General features: G+C 41.0%; 1 protein-coding gene across 2 annotated transcripts in view; it reads left to right on the forward strand.

Moving 5' to 3' along the window:
• The first annotated feature begins 1,471 nt into the window (after nucleotides 1–1,471).
• Nucleotides 1,472–20,531, forward strand: part of OSBPL8 (oxysterol binding protein like 8) — a 377,827-nt gene continuing 358,767 nt past the window's right edge. For both annotated transcript variants that reach the window (XM_082257116.1, XM_082257117.1), the window contains exon 1: nucleotides 1,472–1,602. In XM_082257116.1, the coding sequence (XP_082113242.1) occupies nucleotides 1,561–1,602 (42 nt within the window). In that variant the 5' untranslated portion in view covers nucleotides 1,472–1,560. The remainder of the gene's footprint in view (nucleotides 1,603–20,531) is intronic.

Consider the following 20,531-nt stretch of genomic DNA (forward strand, 5'->3'; position numbering starts at 1 on the left):
GCTATTAAAGTTCATGTGCATGTAAAGGCAAGCGTCCCACTACTTTTGACAATATAGTGTATGTGTAAAGCACTGATGGTGCTATACAAGTACCTTTTTTAAAAAAAAAAAAAAAATGCACTTGTTTAGGTTCCCTTACCCATACAGGCCCTATAACCCAATGCCTGCCTACCTTCTGCTTCCACCACTGGGTCTTACAACTGCACCTGTGTATACTCACTAGAAGTATACATAAAGCCCTGCTCCCTGAACACTTCACTTGCACACCCCGACACACCCATTATATTACCATTTCCCCTCTAACCACTGCGCATTTAACTCTACTTAAAGCGGAGTTCCGGCCTCCGGGGTCAATTTGAGATAAAAATACCCCCGGGGGAAGTCAGGGCTAGTAAATTCCATAACGGATAGCCTCTGAACTGTCCCGGGTTGCACTTACCTGTAAGAAGAAATACTTAACTTGAAAATTTCTTCTCCAGCGCTGCCATCTCAGGTGTGGGCAGCTGAAGCCACAGCGTCCCTCTTCGTGTCCTCTTCGAGACGTCGGAGTCCCACAATGCACTGCACCAGCCCTGCTCGTCACTTCCGGTGCAGGCACGGCATGCCTGCACCGGAAGTGACGAGCAGGGGCTGGTGCAGGCGCATTGATTCCTGGGAACGATGACGTTCAGCTCCCAGGAATCATCGCAAACCGGAAGTGATTACGCGGGCTGCGGCCGCAGAGGCAGGAAGTGGAAAGAAGGTGAGTATATTTTATTCTATAATAAGGTAAGTGACAAAAAAAATCGCCAGTATCCATTTCTTTTTCAGGTTCCCCTTAGCAAGTGGATGGCCCAAAATCGATTTATCGATTTTGGGGCCGGAACTCCGCTTTAAGCAATGTGGATGTATGTATTTCCAGACTCTCCTCACCAAATAAACTATGAAGCAGTAATCAAGCCAGCCTTGACTTTGGATTTTTAAACAAAGCAGGAACCCCCCCCCCCCCCTCACACTGGCAAAGGCCACTTACATAAAGGTTGTTTAGTTTGTGCTCTAACCATTGTATCACTGACATATAAATTGGTGTATGACTTTGCTGTGTTGCTGCTTTTTATAGTAGGCACAGTTGCTGCTGTGTGCGTGTTCCTTGTACTCTGAAAGGCATTGTAAGAGCGTGCCTGTTTTCTGTGTGACAGTGAAGCCTGTACCCAGGAACCAATGGACCTTGTGGGCTGCAAAGAGCCATCGTTTTCCGCTCGGTAAAGGGAATACTTCTTGCAACTGCTCATAGAGAATTGATTGCCTTCCAAATTGCTGTTTGTTTTACAGAGACTTCATTGCAGCAGATGTTCTGTAAAGCAGTCGGCATGAACCCATTTGCTATCAAAGGGATTCCATCCCATAGTTGTTAACATATTTCTTTGTTTTGCCCATCAGGTTTTCTTAGTAGACAAACGCACTTATTCCTCCTTCAGCCTGGCCCTGGCACTGACATGCTATCTTATTGTTACAGGATACGCAAGGCCTTGAGATGTTAGATTTCTAATTCAACGCTGGGCTCTCAGACAAGCATTTGACATGGAGACGAACGTCTCGGAGGTGGAACCTGAGAAAACTTTGGTAAGTCACATTAAAGTTTGAATTACCAGGGGTTGCCAATATAACACAGCATATACGGGGGCTGCATTACTCACACAGAGTAACATATTTGTCCATTACACAGTTAGATAGAATTAGTATCCATTTAGTGTTTTATAATACATTTCAAATATTAGTGAAACAAATATTAACATTCATACAAGTGAAGTACTGTAATTAATGAAAGAGGACTGCAGATCAGGAAACTCATTGTAAAGTTTTAGTTTTGTGACTATGTTATAAACCTTTCCATGTTCAACTGGTAACGACTTGACATCACTTATGAATTTGAGACATTTTTATGAATGTAGGATCACTTATGTTTAACCTAGCTGTATATTGTCATGCACTATATTTCTAAGCACTTATTATAAACCCTTTTTCTTTTTTTTGGCTCTTTGTACGTGTAACGTTCATGCGTTTTTGTTTGTGGATGGATTTACAGCTGCAGAATTATTACACTCAGTAGCCTTGTAGAGAATCTGTTGAACAACATATCCAACTCTCAGGACTTCATCACCGTGTACAGCCTGTTATATATATATATATATATATATATATATATATATATATTAGTATATATCAATAGATGTTTAATGGAGGGATAGAGTATATGAGGATATAGATGAGAGACAGGCTATTGTATGGTGAGCACTAGAAGTAGTATTAGGAGAGTTGCAGGTGATGGTAAAGCAGATAGGTTCTGATGTCAAGTATAGTGCAGATGGTAAGAGGACACAGATGGAGTATACTTAGACAGAGTAACCTAGTGCAAGGATAGTTCAAGGTAGTCCCAAGAGCTAACAGTCTTATGCAGATGATAGTGAATAGATAGATAGATAGATAGTCTTGGTAATTGCAGTAGATGACAGTAGGAGATTGGTTAGCAAGAATCCCCTGCGGGGTACTTATCACTTAGATAGGTTTAGGAATAACAGTGTCCATTGGAGAGGGGTGATCCCGTAGCGAGATACGGATCACCAGCGAGGTTTCCGGCTTCAGTTCAGCAAGGAAGGTATGTCAGCAGCTCCGACTTCTCAGGCGTAGGTGCGATGAACATGTGGGTTTGAACGAGCGATGAGTGAGAGCAAACCGGCGATTGAAATAGCCGCTCATAGCGGCGCTCGGCAGTGATGTCATCCGGTCTTAAAGGTATATGCGTCCTTTGTTATACAAGATGGGACGCAATTAAGAGAGGAGAAATATGGAAACAAGGGTACCAGAGGTACCGGAACATTACAGTACGCAGCTTTAGCCCCCAGCAGTGATCATTTGTTTTCTGAAGTCTGGGAAACCTCCCGCTGTCAGAATACAATAAATCAGCGGGCGGGATTCCCTCATTCAATCCATGGTTGAAGTAAAGAAAATTGCATAATGTATAGCTGTCCTTAAGTGCCCTACACACGCCGAATATCAGGGTACATCGGCCGATTCAATAGAGTGGTTGAAAGCACTGACTGGTATATTCTTGCGGGTGGGGCAGCGGCTGCCGGAGTTTGTAGTTTTCCATTCACAGAAGACTGTGAATGAGTGATGCGGCCGAGTGGGCAGCAGACAGAGAGAAAATCCCCGGTCTGGTGTTACAGCGGAGGCCGGTGCATTCATAACATGTTACACTCTGAATATAGGTGCAACATGCTATGAAAGGTGACATTATCCTTTAAATTATGCGTTTATAGATGTACAGTGCCTTGCAAAAGTATTCACCCCCTTTGACTTTTTACCTATTTTGTTACATTACAGCCTTAAGTTCAATGTTTTGTTAATTTGAATTCTATGTGATGGATCAGAACGCAATAGTCTAAGTTGGTGAAGTGAAATGAGAAAAATATTTACTTCAAACTATTTTTTAAAAATAGAAAACAGAAAATTGGCATGTGCGTATGTATTCACTCCCTTTTTGTTATGAAGCCCATAAAAAGCGCTGGCGCAACCAAATACCTTTAGAAGTCACATAATTACACACCTTTTTTGAAAGGCCCCAGAGGCTGCAACACCTAAGCGAGAGGCATCACTAACCAAACACTGCCATGAAGACCATCTCTCCAAAGGGACAATGTTGTTGAGAAGTACAAGTCAGGGTTAGGTCAAAAAAAAATATCCAAATCTTTGATGATCCCCAGGAGCACCATCAAATCTATCATAACCAAATGGAAAGCACATGGCACAATAGCAAACCTGCCAAGAGACGGCCGCCCACCAAAACTCACGGACCGGACAAGGAGGGCATTAATTATAGAGGCAGCACAGAGACCTAAGGTAACCCTGGAGGAGCTGCAGAGTTCCCCAGCAGAGACTGGAGTATCTGTACATAGGACGATAATAAGCCGTACGCTCCATAGAGTTGGGCTTTATGGCAGAGTGGCCAGAAGAAAGCCATTACTTTCAGCAAAAAACAAAATGGCACGTTTTGAGTTTGCGAAAAGGAATGTGGGAGACTCCCAAAATGTATGGACGAAGGTGCTCTGGTCTGATGAGATTAAAATTTAACTTTTTCGGCAATCAAAGAAAACGCTATGTCTGGCGCAAACCCAACACATCACCCAAAGAACCTCATCCCCACAGTGAAACGTGGTGGCAGCATGATGCTGTGGGGATGTTTTTCAGCAGCCAGGACTGGGAAACTGGTCAGAGTTGAGGGAAAGATGGATGGTGCCAAATACAGGGATATTCTTGAGCAAAACCTGTACCACTCTGTGCGGGATTTGAGGCTAGGACGGAGGTTCACCTTCCAGCAGGACAATCACCCCAAACACACTGCTAAAGCAATACTCGAGTGGTTTAAGGGGAAACATGTAAATTGTGTTGGAATGGCCTAGTCAAAGCCCAGACCTTAATCCAATAGAAAATATGTGGTCAGACTTAAAGATTTCTGTTCACAAGCGCACACCATCCAACTTGAAGGAGCTGGAGCAGTTTTGCAAGGGGGAATGGGCAAAAATCCCAGAGGTAAGATGTGGCAAGCTCATAGAGACTTATCCAAAGCGACTTGGAGCTGTGATTGCCACAAAAGGTGGCTCTACAAAGTATTGACTTTAGGGGGGTGAATAGCTATGCATGTTGACTTTTTTTCTGTTATTTTGTCCTATTTGCTGTTTGCTTCACAATAAAAAAAAAAAAAAAAAAAAACATCTTCAAAGTTGTGGGCATGTTCTGTAAATTAAATGATGCAAATCCTCAAACAAACAATGCATGTTAATTCCAGGTTGTGAGGCAACCAAACACAAAAAAATGCCAAGGGGGGTCAATACTTTTGCAAGACACTGTAGTTCAGTATTAAATTCCCAAATATATTTTCCAAATTGATATAAGAAAAATGGGTGCGCTAATCATATAAAACTCAATGGCTGTGTATAAAACAAATTGATAATTTTAAACACTCAAACAAACATAGTGTCCATTAAAAAAAAATCAGTAAGTAAAAGTCCTTCACATGATTTATCCTCTTCAATAGTGGAACAACATGTATCCGTGTTCACAAAGGAATTTAAAAGAATCTGTGCTCAAAACAGATCCCTTCACCTCATATATACACACTGCTTACCAGAAATCGTGGATCTCAGATTATAGAGATCACACATGCCTTAATCACTCCCAACTGACTCAGCAGCCAAGCTGGAGGAGAACGATATTGATTCCACTGGTATTCATATGGAAAATATCATAGGTTCCAATAATAAGGCAATCAGCTGGTAATAACTCCCCATTTGTATAGATAAGAGGGAAACCTCGTAGTGTAATATATTAAAACAGCATTTATTGACAAGACATAAGTTACACTTATGAGAATGAAGATACAAATCAGGCTATACATTCGTATCAAACACGGTCAGCACCAGCCTGCTCGTGCGGAGACTCCTTTCCCAGTCAAAGCCTGTTACGGGGAAATGCGTCGGGCGGAGCCATATTTGTGACGTTATTCCGCACGAGCAGGCTGGTGCTGACCACCGCTGTGTTTGATACTAATGTATAGACAACTCTGATTTGTATCTTCATTCTCGGAAGTTTAACTTATGTCTTGTCAATAAATGCTGTTTTAACATATTACATTACGAGGTTTCCCTCTTTTATCTATACACATGGGGAGTTATTACCAGCTGATTGCCTTATTATTGGAACCTATGGGATTTTCCTTATGAATACCAGTGGAATCAATATCCTTTCTCCAGCTTGGCTGCTGAGTCTGTTGGAAGTGATTAAGGCATGTTTGATCCCTATAATCTGAGATCCACGATTTCTGGTAAGCGGTGTGTATATGTGGTGAAGGAATCTGTTTTGAACACCGTTTCTTTTGGATTCCTTTGTGAACATGAATACATGTTTTTCCACTATTGAAGAGGATAAATCACTTGAAGGACTTTTACTTTCTGAATTTTTTTAACGGACTTTGTTTCTTTGAGTGTTTGAAATTATCAATTTGTTTTATACACAGCCATTGAGTCTTATATGATTAGCGCACCCATTTTTCTTATATCCATTATCTTAAGGTCCTTGTGTTTGGACTATATTGGTTGCGGCTTTTTAGGATTTGTTTATCACTTTACATTGCTTTATTTAACCATTTACCCACTGTGCACTTAAACCCCCTTCCTAATCAGGCCAATTTTCAGCTTTCAGTGCTCTCTCCCATTTTGAATGACAATTACTCAGGCAGGCAACACTGTACCCATGTGAAATTTTCGTTCTTCTTTTCAATTAAATAGAGCTTTCTTTTGGTGGTATTCATTCACCATGGGGATTTTCATTTTTTGCGCTATAAATGAGAAAAGACCAAAAATTGGTAAAAAAATAAAAATAAAAAAATGCTTTTTTCTTTGTTTCGATTTAAAAATTTTGCAAATTTAGTCATTTTTCTTGATAAATTTTGGCCAAAAGTTATACTACTAATATCTTTGGTAAAAATAACCCAAATAAGTATATATTATTTGGTGTATGTGAAGGTTTTAGAGTCTACAAGTTATGGTGCCAATCATTGAAAATTGATCACACCTAATGTACTGAAGGCCTATCTCATTTCATGAGACACTAACAAGCCAGGAAAGTACAAATACCCCCCAAATTACCCCTTTTTGGAAAGTAGACATTCCAGGGTATTTAGTCAGAGGCATGGTGAGTTTTTTGAAGTTGTAATTTTTCCCCACAATTCTTTACAAAATGAAGATTTGTTTTTTCTTTTTCACAAAATTATCATATTACCAAGTTTTTTCTCACACACTGTATAGGCATACTTGCAACTACACCCCAAAATACATTCTGCTACTCCTGAGTATGGCGATACCACATGTGTGAGACTTTTAGACAGCCTGGCCACATACAGAGGCCCAACATCCAAGTTGCACCTCCAGGTGTTCTAGGAGCAAAAATTACATGTATATTTTTCGACAACCTATCACACTTTTGAAGGCCCTGGAGCACCAAGACAATGGAAACGCCCGCAAACACCCCAACATATAATCTAGGAGGCATAATGCCTCTTTTGAACATGTCATTTTTTCCCACACATTTTGGAAAATGTGGAAAGAAAATGATAATGCATTTTTGTTTACACAAAGTTGTCCATTTATAAGATATTTCTATACGTAACATGTTCATAGCAAAATTGACACCCCAAAATACATTGTCACTCCTCTGGCGTAGGGCAATACCACATGTGAGACTTTTACACAGCCTGGCTACATGCGGAGGCCCAACATGCAGGGAGCACTGTCGTTTCCTGACTACCCATTACACTTTTGTGAGGCACTGTAGGGCACTGAATAAGTACTGTAGTGGCACTGATGTAGCACAGATGAGGCATGGATGAGCACTGATGTGGTATGGACATGGCATGGATAATCACTGACCTGGCATGGATGAGCCAGGGATGAGCACTGAGGTGGCATGGGTGGGCACAGAAGGGCATGAATGAGGCACGGATGGGCATGATTGAGGCACGGATGGGAATGATTGAGGCATGACTGAGGTATGATTGAGGCAGGGAATGAGCTGTGCTGCAGCCTCCTTCCTCAAATGCTGTACCGATTGCTGTGTACAGTGAGCGAGTAGAGAACTGAACCGGATATTGCGCCGGTTTGTTGACAACTGATCGCTCTGTCATTTGACAGAGCAATCAAATGGTAAAGGGCCGCTGTCATTGGCCCTTTACCACCCTTTTTTATGCGCCGGGTTCCTTGGACCCAGCAAACACGGACACTTCCGTGTGCATGCCCGATTTTGGGAGTACGTCGTTGTACGCCCTCCCAGAATAAGCCGACTGCGCTGTAGCCATCATTTGGCTATGGCTCGGTCAGCAAGTGTTTAAACTGCATTACAGGTTTATTTTATCACAGGTTAATTGGTTGATTTTTCACTGAATGGTGACGGGATACGCTCAGGCATTTTTTTATTTTCATATTTTCCTAATTGCTTTTTTTTTCTAAATAGCGCTGTATGCCAGGACTCGAAAAACTCGAGTATATCTTTGTAGGAGCTTCTGAGGGCTCACAAGAAGGCTTCTACATAAAACCTAGAAACATCGAAGGTTATGGCTGTACTGCTGAGGGATGGGGTGTTTAGTGTACATTAGTTCAGAAAGGCAAGCGGCAGTGGGTTCTTTTTAATTCTGCTAAAGAAAATATTGTTTTATCTTATTTTTGTTTTTGAACTGGTGCTTTTATTGCTGTTTCTACTATATGTATACAATTGTTCTTTTACAGATAAACATTTAGCATGTGATAAGGGATCCCAGAGCATCATGCCTTAGCTAAAGAAGACAGCTGAGCAGTAGAAACTTGCTTCTTGGTTGGCTTTGTCTGAATAAAACTTCAGCAGAGTTGACAGGTAAGGGGTGAGCCAAATGGAATTAGTCATTCAGTCTTAGGTCCCTTTCACACAGGCTTTCCGATTCAGGCCACCTGTGGACTTTCAGGGGAGCTGGATCGCATGCTCCATGAAGCCCTATGGAGCAGCAGAGACATGTCCGCTGATACCTGCTGCTATCCGTTCCGATCCTGTCCGTGAAACCCTATTTTCCATCTGTCTGGAGGATCGGATGAAAACAGACAGGCGGTCCGTTATCATCTGATCTCCCATAGAGGAGAGTGAGGATCTGACAGCTCCATCTCTGCACACAGAACGGAGACGGAGCTGACATCCGCCTGCTCAGCGGGGATCAGCACATCGATCCCCACTGAGCAAAACGGACTCCGTCAGGCGCACCGCCCGTGTGAAGCTTACACTGCTGGCTAAAAAATAGTGAATATTAATGTAGTATTTGCTTTTTTAACCTAGCCAAGACGGGATAAAAAAGAAAAAAAAGAAATGTAAAGCTGTTACACCTTTAGGGGATCAGGGAGGGCCCCCCCCCTCCCCTGGAGCCAATTGGATCTTGCGTTATAAAGTGGTTGTGGGGTTTTTTTTTTTTTTTTTTTTTTTTGCCCTCCTATGAATCAAACGTTGGTATAAGGTTCTTTGTTTGGAGGCTTTCTATATACCTTGTTTTTTTTCTATGGTTGAACTAGGTGGAATTGTGTCTTTTTTTCAGTTTAACCAACTGTGTAACTACACACCACCTTCAACGTGTTGTTTCTTAAACATATGCCCATATTTAATTGGTTTGGGATGTTTCTGGACGCAAGCCATTGCTTTTGTCTACAAGAATCCTACCTGGTCCCCAGTCATGACCTGCTGGGAGCACAGAGCTGGAGGGTTTTGATATCTTCATTTAAAGCTTATCCAGATCTAGGTTAGGTCTTGTGGAGTTCACGACGGCACAACTGGGTCAGTAAATTGGCAAGACCGACTGACTGGCAGGGCACAGTGTTGGTGTCATTTGCTAGTGATCTGAACTATCAGATTATAAATATATAATGCTGGTATGTATTACGAATAGGCTGCTTGTTATCAACTGATGCAAGTGGGTATAAATAGCCTGGGACAGAACAGCCATCTTGTGTGTAAAGTGTTCTGTACTCTTGAGGGCTTACTAGAAGTTTGAGGTGAGTTGCTAATGCTATCTCAAACATATATAGTTTATATACTGTATATGTGTGTGTATATATTTATATGTGTATATATATATATATATATATATATATATATATATATATGTGTGTGAGTGTCTGTGTATGTCTCATTCTGATTGAGTGCTTTTTGGTGTGACCATGTATCTGTGTCTCTGAGAATGTCTGAAGTTTACCTAGAATGATTCATAGATGGTATTTCCTGTGGCTTTTGACGATGCGAATTGTTAGTCATATTTTGTAACCTTTCACATGTACATCCCTCTCCATAAGTGACAGATTCCTATTCATCATTTATATCCAGCACTGTCGTGTCTTAAAAAGCAGTGCATACAAAATGCAATCTGTTACATAAGGGTAATTGTATGTATGTATGTATGTTTGTATGTATGTATGTATGTATGTATATATGTATATATATATATATATATATATATATATATATATATATAATATGTGTGTGTGTGTGTGTGTGTGTGTGTGTGTGTGTGTGTGTAAATGATCGTCTGCAAGCAGTATATCTGCGTGGGTACTGGTTGAGAAAAAAACATCCCACTCTGGGTGATCAATGTACATTGCAGGGATTGTAACCAACTTTGTTGCCGATTCCTACTTTTTGTTATTTTGTAGAAGTAGCTGTTTGTGTCCATATGCAAAGTGAATATAAATGAATGAGTAATTTTATAATTATCAATCAGCTGCTACACTTGCAGGGTTCTAAGTGGCAGGGTCTGAATCCCTTTTAGATGTAATTTCCCTCTAGGAGTATCTCGCCAAAAATTACATTTTTTGCATGGGGTGCCCAAAATCTGACTTCTGTCTTAGTTTATACTCCCAGTAAAATGGGTAAACCAATCATACCAGCAGGAAAAGACGTTTATGGTCGTAATGTGTACAGAGCACCTACAGGTTGCCAAATTGCATTGCGTTTTAAGCAATTATTTATGATATATATCATTTTTATTCCCCTCCACAAAAGTGGAGTTTACTCTTTTACCCTTTACTTTCTCAGTTTATCACTTGTAACTCTTGAAGCACACTCTTATTGCTTCATTGAAAATCTCTGTTCTAAAATATAATTTCCAATAAAGGATTGCTGGTTCTCTAAGGCTGGAATTATTTTGAATTTCTGTGTTAACCCATTTGAACCCGTTGATTGTATGCAAGCTGTGAAACAAATTTACTATACATGCATTTTGCGGTTACTTAAAAACCACCGGAATTTACAGGAACTGAACTTGTACAGTTCACCATTTACACAAAATTTTGCCTTCAATTTGCTTTCATGACCCCAAAATTTGAATCTTGAACAGATTCAGTATTACATTTATGGCAAGATTTGCCAGATTGGGGTGTTTTTGTAGTCCGAGTTAACTTCAGCCATTGGACAATTGAAGTGTCCGTTTGATGCGTGTGGTATTAATTTTAATGCCTGCGCTATGGTATTCTGACAGCGTCAAGTTTCCTTCCCATCAGAATACAATGATTACTGCTGACGGTAGTAATCGTACAAAAAAAACCCCAACTGGGTGGTTGTACCAAAGACAATTGATTGACTTCAATGCAACCAGCTTGCTCAGAGATGGATCAAAATTTAGTCTGTTCCTGCTGGCACTAACTTCCCCAAGGGTTGTCCACTGTATGGCACTTTTACTACATTTGTCTTTTAGTTTACTTGCCATTTAACAAATGGGTTGTACCCAATGTGGGAGAGGCCTATAGGTGTGTGTGTGTGTGGAGGTTTAGGAATGACCAGCATAAAAAATTAGGGCAACTCTTCTCAAAACGACACTTGTTGCCAGTGGGTGTTTGTACTAATAATTCCACAAGAAAGCTGTGGGGGTTTTATGAAGAATAAACTTAGGTGCTAGTACCTTTTTATAATTCTCAAGTCGAGAATCGAGAGTGACCATTTCTCCAATGGTATGACAGAGTGCAGGAGGTTTAGGAAGAAAGCTGTGCTGGATAAAACTTGGTGTTTGCACACTCTAGCACTTGGGCCGCTAGTTACCTACCCCTGACTTGTCAGATACAACTCGGCTGGATCCCATAGACCTAGCAAAGTTATGTGGATTTAGTGTATGCCAAATTGGACTCCTTGTTCTTTGAGGCCCCCGCCCATTTTCCTGCGTTGCATCCAGTGGGGTTTCGATGCTTGCTTGATAAGATGACACTCCTTGCTTGATAAGATGACACTCCAACAATTTTTTGTTTTTTATCGATGTGACTTTTTTGAACCATGGTTTTGGGGGCACCCTACTATATCAACACTAACTGCGAAACGATCCCTGAGGAAGGAACCAAGGGACTCTGAAACGTGTCGGATATGTCCATGCATTCTCTGCATGTAGATACCAATATAAATACTGTGTAAAATTACACTGTGGTAATGTGTACCCCCTTTTTTATTGTACATGATTTCTGTATTTTTTTGATACATTTCTTATTTTATCCTATATAACTTTTCTTGGATAATAAAATTTCTGTTTTTAAATACATATGTTTACTCTTTGAGCCTTTAAAGTCCCAAGTTACAAATGGATGTGGCAATCGTGAGCAGTTTGTGCACATTTTGTTCTTTCTTTGCAAGATTTTTCTATATGCACATATGTTATTTATTATTTAAATGTTATTATTGTACTAACACATTCCCATACAGTTTGGTGATTTATTGTAGCGCAGCACATTTTTTGACTTTAAATCGTGAGCAGTTATTTCAACTGCAAATCTTTTTGACTTTTATAATTCTCTTTCACTGTCATGTATTTTTTTTTTTTTTTATATTAATGATTGATTTTTTAATAAAACATGATTTGTAATAAAAGTGAAATTGTCACATTAGGTTTAGAGATAATAACAATAGAAATCACACCTCAGATCCTATGTGTCCTAATTAAATGACATTTCTATTCTGATACTGGTGCGCAGCTCGCTTCAATAGTGGTATAGTTGAAGGTATTTTTTTTTTTTTTTTCCTTATTTGCCAATAAAAAAAGTTTTCTCCTTTCACCTATTGTTGCAAATGTAAGAGGCAGTAATCTAAGCCAGTAGTTTAAACACTCTTCTTGCGGATACCCAATCTCCTTTTGGTGTTGGTGAACAGGGCCAATCTCTTCTGCAAAAAAACAGCAAGGAAACGTGGATACTAATGTATTTCATTGTAAAGTTTCCATCTATGCAGTTCTGCATGTTGTAGTTTAACTAAATGCAACCTGCACCTTTTTTTCTCTGGTTTTGAGAAAATACATACACAATATTTTCAGTGGCTAAACGTACAGCAGTAAGCAAAAATCTGGACGCAAGATGCGTTTGTTCTTAAAACCATATTAACCAAAATGGGCCCCAGTTTTGCATTAAAATGTTCCATGGGGCTGATCTCCATGCTTTAGTGCTTGTCTCCATTTAGAGGCTCTTGTGCAATGGAAATAGAAATGCTTATCTACTCTTGTATTGTATGCAATCATATCTTTAAAGGCACTCCTTCTTAAAGCCAGATGACACAATAAAAGCATACAAAATGAAAACCATCAGTAGGCTTACATTTATAAACATCAGTCTGTTCCTGTTTTTTTTTTTCCCCATACAGCAGTTTTAGCGTGCAGGCTTTGAATGCAGTCAGTTAAAAAAAAATGCTTTAAAGAGAAAGTAAAGTCTGAACTTTTTTTCACATTCAAAGTAAATGCATAATGTGCTAGTATGCATTGCATACTAGCACATTATGTGATACTTGCGTACGAAGCCCACGTTGTCACTGCTGGAGGCCTCATCCATCTTCGGCCGACTTCCTTCCAGGTCCTCAGACTTCGGCTGTACTACTGGAGCCGCCGGTCAAGGCACAGGGCTCTGAAGAAATGGCACTGGCAGCCGTTCCTTCAGAGCGGATGCGCCGATGAATTCATCAGCTGCATGCAATGTAAATATCTCCTAAACGGTGCAAGTTTAGGAGATGTTTACACTACCTATAGGTAAGCCTTATTATAGGCTTACCTATAGGTACAAATTATAAAGGTAAGTTTACAGCAACTTTAATGTATACTGAAGGTCTTTTCATTCCTCTCAGAAAGAAGAAAAGCAATCTATTCTGTGTAGTTTTCCTCATGCTAATGGTTTTAGGGAGAGGGAGGGGGGGGGGTGGTGATACATTGCCAGGCACCTTATTGTCAGTGATGCTGAACAGGTACTTAAAGTGGATCTTCACTGCATCTGAGCACCACAAACCAAAAACACAATTCATTTTTAATATTTAAAGCAAACTAACCCCCCCCTCCATCTATGTCTCTATGCTTTATTTTGTTGAGAAATCGTTTTGAAAAACAACCCCCTGGCATTTCTGGCCATTGCCATCTTCAGTAGGGGCAAATGACTTGTTTCGCATTTACTTCCTGGAATTCATCTGCCCGTAGCTCTAGCATGCATGCAGGAGAGTGCACTTAGCTGAGAAAACCCCTCCTCATCTCTTCCCATCCTGAAGACTCCTGGGCTACTTTTAGGTAACCCTGTTTTTGATCCCCCTGGAGACTCCTGGAATGTATGACATAATTTTTCTAGGTAGGAAACCAGGAAGTAAAGAAAGAAATGTAAAAAAAAAAAAATAATGTTTAAAGTAAATATAATATACTTTTCTATCTATTTACTAATGCTAGCAACATGGAGATTAAAAATAATCAATGTTGATTGGGAGAGTGAAGTTTCCACTTTATCTGCCCTGGAAGTGGCATGTAGGTGGAGTCAGACAGTGATGGCCTCCATCAGTAATGCATTTAGCCTAATGACAGATTCCTGCTAAGCACCCATCTTCTAATCAAAGCAGGGAACACAGAGGAAAGTGGAATCTGAGAAGTGATCACAGTGGAAAGGGATTCCCAGAGTGCACACCAGTGCTGAGTGAAAACTGGATAGAAGAGATTGCTTTTCTTCTATCTCAGCCTAGTGGGAATTTGATATGTAAACTGTTTGTTTTAAAGCTATCAGGTTAAGCTAGTTCTGCAAACGATTGATATTTAAAGCAAGTTTCTCATAAATGTTGGTATTTAAAACTGAGCATGTAATGCAAAAATGCTTAACCGTGTTACTTTTTAAAGGGTTAGTTCATTTTTATTCTGAATCAGTTTTTATTAAACGAGATGGAGAACGTTATAAAGATGAAGATCATAGGGTTACAGAGTAATTGTGGCACAAGCTTTATAAAGTTAAAAACATAAATGAGTTGGCACGCTGAATATGGCACATAGTGACAGTTTTGGTAGAAAAATAGGAAAAGGCCCCAGTTGTCCCAGGGCAAACAGTAAGTGATAATGTCTGGGAAAATCCATTTGGGAATGACATGCTGGGCCCGGTAGGTGGGGTAGCTATTTTCTTTTGGGTTGTTTTCCCATCCCGAAGAGGTCAGTTGCTGCTAGAGGAAGCAAAATCTAGGGTTTGTAGGGTGGTCGAGGGGAAAGCCTCCCTCAGGATAGGGAAGGCAAATGGACAGGTGGAGGGAAGACCTTTGCTATAGTGGGAAGCTGTAGATAGCTGAGAGTTGGAGGGGTCCTACCCCCAACAGATGGGATACCAAACCCTTGGGACCACTCTAAGACTTGGTGGGGTATGGGACCCAGCATGTCATGGTACAGCACAACAGTTGCGAAAACAGAAATGATCAGGGCCCTATAAACCTCTTCTGACTTTAGAACCACTTTAAGCAATTCAGTCCTAATGGCAGAGTTACATTGTACGTTTAGGCAGCTACTGAATAACTTTCTATATGGCGAATGCTTTATAAATTGTTTTTGTAATTTTTAGTCTTGCTTTAGGTCATATTGATTAGTTTCATTTATCAATTAGTAATGACAAAAAGGGATATATCATTTAATAAAATGAAGATACCTTATAGCAGGGGTCTCCAAACTTTCAAACAAAGGGCCAGTTTATTATCCTTCAGACTTTTGCGGGGCTGGATTGTGGCCAGTGGGAGTAGAAAATTCCTGGCATCGGTAACCATGCCCCATCATTGGTGTCAGAGAGGGAAATAGTGTCTCATAGTTGTCAGTAGGAGAAAGAGTGCCCCACTATTGGTGTCAGTGGCAGGAATTATGCCCCATTCTTAACCACCTCACCACTGGAGGATTTTGCTGTCTGCCACTTTTTGCGATTCGGCGCTGTGCGACTTTAACTGACAATTGCGCGGTCGTGCGATGCCGTACCCAAAAACGAAATTTACGTCCTTTTTTTCTCCCACAAACAGAGCTTTCTTTTGGTGGTATTTGATCACCTGTGCGATTTTTTACTTTTTGCGCTATAAACAAGAAAAGAGCGTTTATTTTGAAAAAATAACAATATTTTTAACATTTTTTTATATGAAATCCCCCCCCCCCCCCCAAAAAAAATGTAAAAATCAAATTTTTTTAAATTTTTGGCCAATTTGTTTTCTGCTACCTATGTTTGGTAAAAAAAATCACAATAAGCGTATTTTGATTGGTTTGCGCAAAAGTTATTGCGTTTACTAACAAAGGGAAAGATTTCTGTCATTTTTGGTGTTTTTTTTTTAACGCGTAATGGCGGTGATCTGCGTTTTTTTTGCGGGACTGCGACATTGCGGCGGACAGATCGGACCCTTGACTGACATTTTTGACACTTTTGGGGGTACCAGTGACATTACTGCAGTAATCAGTGCTATATATATGCACTGTACTGTAAAAATGACACTTTCAGGGAAGGGGTTAATTTTATTGGAGAGGGAGGGGTTAATGTATGCCTGGTGCTTACTAACGTGTGGGGGGGGGGGAGGTTACTGAGTGACATAAGGACAGATCGCATGTTCAGCTATGCGGAACACTGCAATCTGTCACTCCTTGTCACTGAGGAGATCCGCCCGCTCTGTTTACACAAGCGGGCGGATCTCCAAACTAGATTCCCCGACGATCGGGGAAGAGCAGCGGCGATCACCGCCGCTCCTCCCCTGGCCCGACTCCCGCTGTAGCTGAAAACAGCGGGAGCGAGCCTCCGGCGGCGCGCGCGCGCCACCGAGAGAAGGGAATGTCTGGTGACGTAGACCTACGTCGCCAGACGATAACGAGCCACTGTGCCGCAGTAGCAGCACAGTGAGCAGTGGGGAAGTGGTTAAAGTGATTGTAAACGATCCTTTTAGTTTAAAATAGAAATGAAAGGCAAAACATTTTTATATAGATATAAAATACATTATAAATCCATTTTTTCCCTTTTTATAAGTGATCACATACCCTCTGTTCTCAGCTGCATAAGAGCTGGGGGAGGAGGAGAAGCAGCAGCACACTGAGCTTCTGAGTAAAGGGTTGTGCATGGGGGGCGTGTCAGGAAAAGTCTGATCATTGGAGGAGAACAGGCTCAGTTCCCAGCACAGCTAGAGTACTGACCACGATGTGCCTTCCTGCTTATTGTGGTCAGTTTTTATAGGAAAGTAGAAGGACTGGCAGGAACACCAGAGAGTTCACACAAAGTAAGCATACAAAGAGAACAGGATACTTTCATGGTACAGCAGGCACATATCAAGAATACGAAGTGTTGGGGTAACAAACGCTTTAATGTGAGTGGTAGGAATAGTGCCCCAAGGGCCTGATAAAGGCCTGTAAAGGAGCCACAGTTTGGAGACCACCGTCTTAGAGGATACAGCAGTGTGTAACATTGGCCAGCAGCAGTATAGTTTTTCCAGGGATAATAGCCTTAAACGGTGCATACCTGCTTTTATAGCTGTGGGAATAGTGGTTCAGGTAATGTGAGTGATGAGAGAGGATTGGGTGCACTCATTTTTGCACTTTTTTTTTTTTTTTGCTTTCAAATGGTGCAAAAGAAAAAAAATGCTGCTGGATGGTCTACTGGTCACTGACCAATGCCTGATGTATGTGTTTTAGAGCAGTGGTCCTCAACCCTGGCCTACAGGGCCCACTAACAGGCCAGATTTTCAAGATAACTGAAATACATCCCAGGTGATCTCATTTGCTGCTCAGTGATTGCAGTACTCTAGTCTGCATCTCCCCAAGGTAATACCTAAAATCTGGCCTGTTAGTAAGCCCTGTAGGCCAGGGTTGAGGACCACTGTTTTAGAGCATTGACTCAAATATTGAAACCATTGAGAAGCCAGAAGCGGAGGTCAATCTTTAAAGTAGAACTATAGGCAAAATTATTATTTATTTTTTTTAATTTTGGATAGAGCAAGTAAGGGTTATAACCCCTGTCAGATTTTTTTTTTTTTGCCATCTGATTCCCATTGTGTAGATTTCCCTTTACTTCCTGTCCCATATCCAGACAGGAAGTGAGAGGAAATCCCGGCAAATTAAGAGAATTCTTTGGGGACCCCAAGGTAACCAGAATTAGTGTCCCCGTTTGAAGACTTTCTTTCTACTACTTTTGTGGGGAAAACCCAAAATTTGTAATTTTCTTTTACTTTCACTTTCAACGGTAAAGGTAAACAGGACAAATAGAGAGGAAACCTCCTTTTATGGGGGCACAGACAGCAATAAAACCTGACAAGCATTCTAATCCCTCTCCACACTGTACAAAACAAAAAAGCTTTGCCTTTAGTTATACTTTAAGTTTCTTACTGTACAGGTTTCCTTTAAATTTTGTAAAGTAATAGTGAAATTACTGCTGCTTTTCAAAGAGAATCCTTTGGCCTATTTTCCATTCTAACCTTGTAAAGCTTCGTATAATATTACTTCGACAATCCTGTCAAAGTAATATGTTATCATTGGTATGTCAATGTTATATGTTATCATTTGTATGTACCCTTCTATGTGTCAATCCTTTCAAGCTGTCATTTATACAAGTTACACAGGAGCTCCATGACCATATACAATTTTGGCCTGCAGTCATTCTAATATAAATTATTGTGATTGTAAAGTGATTGTAAAGATACAATTAAAAAAAAAAAAATAATAAACCTGTCATATCAACCTGCTCTATGCTATGGTTTTGCCCCAAACCTCTTCCTTTTGGGGTCTCCCACCGGTGCTCTTGGCCTTCCCAGCAGTGTTAATTTCGTCGACTTAAACCGACTAAATGTAAGGTTCTGGCACTCTCAGTGCCTCCTATCACATTATTTCCGGGTGATTTCCATCTACCTAGATAGATGAAACACACATAGGTGTGTTTCCCTTTAAGACTGATGCTGTCATCACTCAGAGCCGGACTGGATGGCTATTTAGATCGCCAGCTCTCACTCACATGTGTTCGTTCAAACACCCTTGTTACCTAGATGCTAACTTAGCTTGAAGCTCTCGTGCTTGCAAGCAGACCTCGCTGACGGAACCACGCTGCGCTGATCCCTGTATCCCGCTACTGGATCATCCGCTCTTCTTGAACCACCCCTTGGCTATACTGCTATTAGTGTTAAGTACCCTGCAGGGGAAACCTCTATAAACTTTATACTAAAGCTTACACTATCTAGCTCTGCATAGTAAGGACTGTTATCACATCTGCATGTCTAGATTGCTAGCTCTTGAGACTACTGCTAACTATTCCTGCACTGGGTTGATCTCTCTTGTATGTCCACCTGCTACTCTGTCATCTGCTACCATACATGATTGCTAAACCTGTCTGCATCCATCTGCTACTATCTTTCCTTCAAGTGTCTGTCATCTACCATCTCCACCCAACCTGTCTCTTCAGTCTAAACATCACTGTGTTACTATATACATAAAGTCACTCTAGGAACCATCTTGTAGAGTGTGTGTATTTACTGGCTGAATTAAGACCTTCCACACATGAGTCATTGAGGGTTGGGAATGGTATCTCAGCGTTTCTCTTACATGACTACTGAAGTGGAATATTTCTGCAGCTGAAAATCCACACCATACATGAAACGCAGGAGCGTTACAGATTGAACGAACCTACAAATGGATTCAGCAGAAATAACCACTCAGGTGACACAATTAAAACAGCAAGTATCTGCGTTAATACACGCACTTGCTGAATTAAAAGAAGACAATCAGGCTCTGTCGCAGCAGGTAATTAGACTGACACAACTTACCTCTGCTCAGTCCCCTGAACCCAAAATAAATCCTCCTTTGGTATTTACAGGCGATCGCAAAAAATTTCGCGAATTTAAAAACGCATGTGAGTTACTTTTCTTGTTAAGACCCCGTACCTACCTTACTGATCATATTAAGGTTTGTACTATTATTTCTTACCTAACAGGCGATCCTCGGGCCTGGGCAGACTCTCTTTTTGAGAAAAACGACCAGCTTCTCAGCTTCTATGCCTTGTTTCTAGCAGAACTTACTAGCCTATATGATGATCCCAATAGGCAGAGTACTGCCGATTTTCAATTAAGATCCTTGAACCAAGGTGGGAGACCTGTGGAAGACTTTGTCGCAGAATTCAAGAGATGGACCCTTGATTCAGAATGGAATGATGCATCTCTGAAAACCCAATTTAGGCTTGGCCTATCAGAGGCCGTTAAAGACGAGCTGGCCCGAGCGGATCTGCCAAAAACCCTGGATGCATTGATACAACTCAGTATCACCATAGATAGAAGACTACGAGAAAGGAAGTCTGAAAAAATGGGAATGCCATTATCCAGTTCTTCTCGGATTTCGGCCGTTGACCCCACTCCTAAACCCGCTCCAGGTAACCACAGACCCCGGCTACCTAGGGAAAAAAGGAAACCAAATAAATATGGTGATCCTGCCTGGTCATGGTCCAAGCCTGCCTTAAACAGTCAGCCTTGTCACTCTGACACATCCCATTTGAACCCTGATCCTACAGAGATGGATGAGGAGCCTATGGAGATTGGTGCCGTACATACTAAGTTGTCCTTACAAGAAAAAAGAGATCTAAGAAGAATCTGTGGCCTTTGTTTTTATTGTGGTGAAGGGGGACATTTCATTACATTCTGCCCAACCAGACCCCATAGGCCTAAGGCTCTCCCAATGGAGGCCAGGCGAATCCGAAGGG

This window comes from Pelophylax lessonae, assembly GCF_965119305.1.
Source record: "Pelophylax lessonae genome assembly, chromosome: 4".
Taxonomy (NCBI): domain Eukaryota; kingdom Metazoa; phylum Chordata; class Amphibia; order Anura; family Ranidae; genus Pelophylax; species Pelophylax lessonae.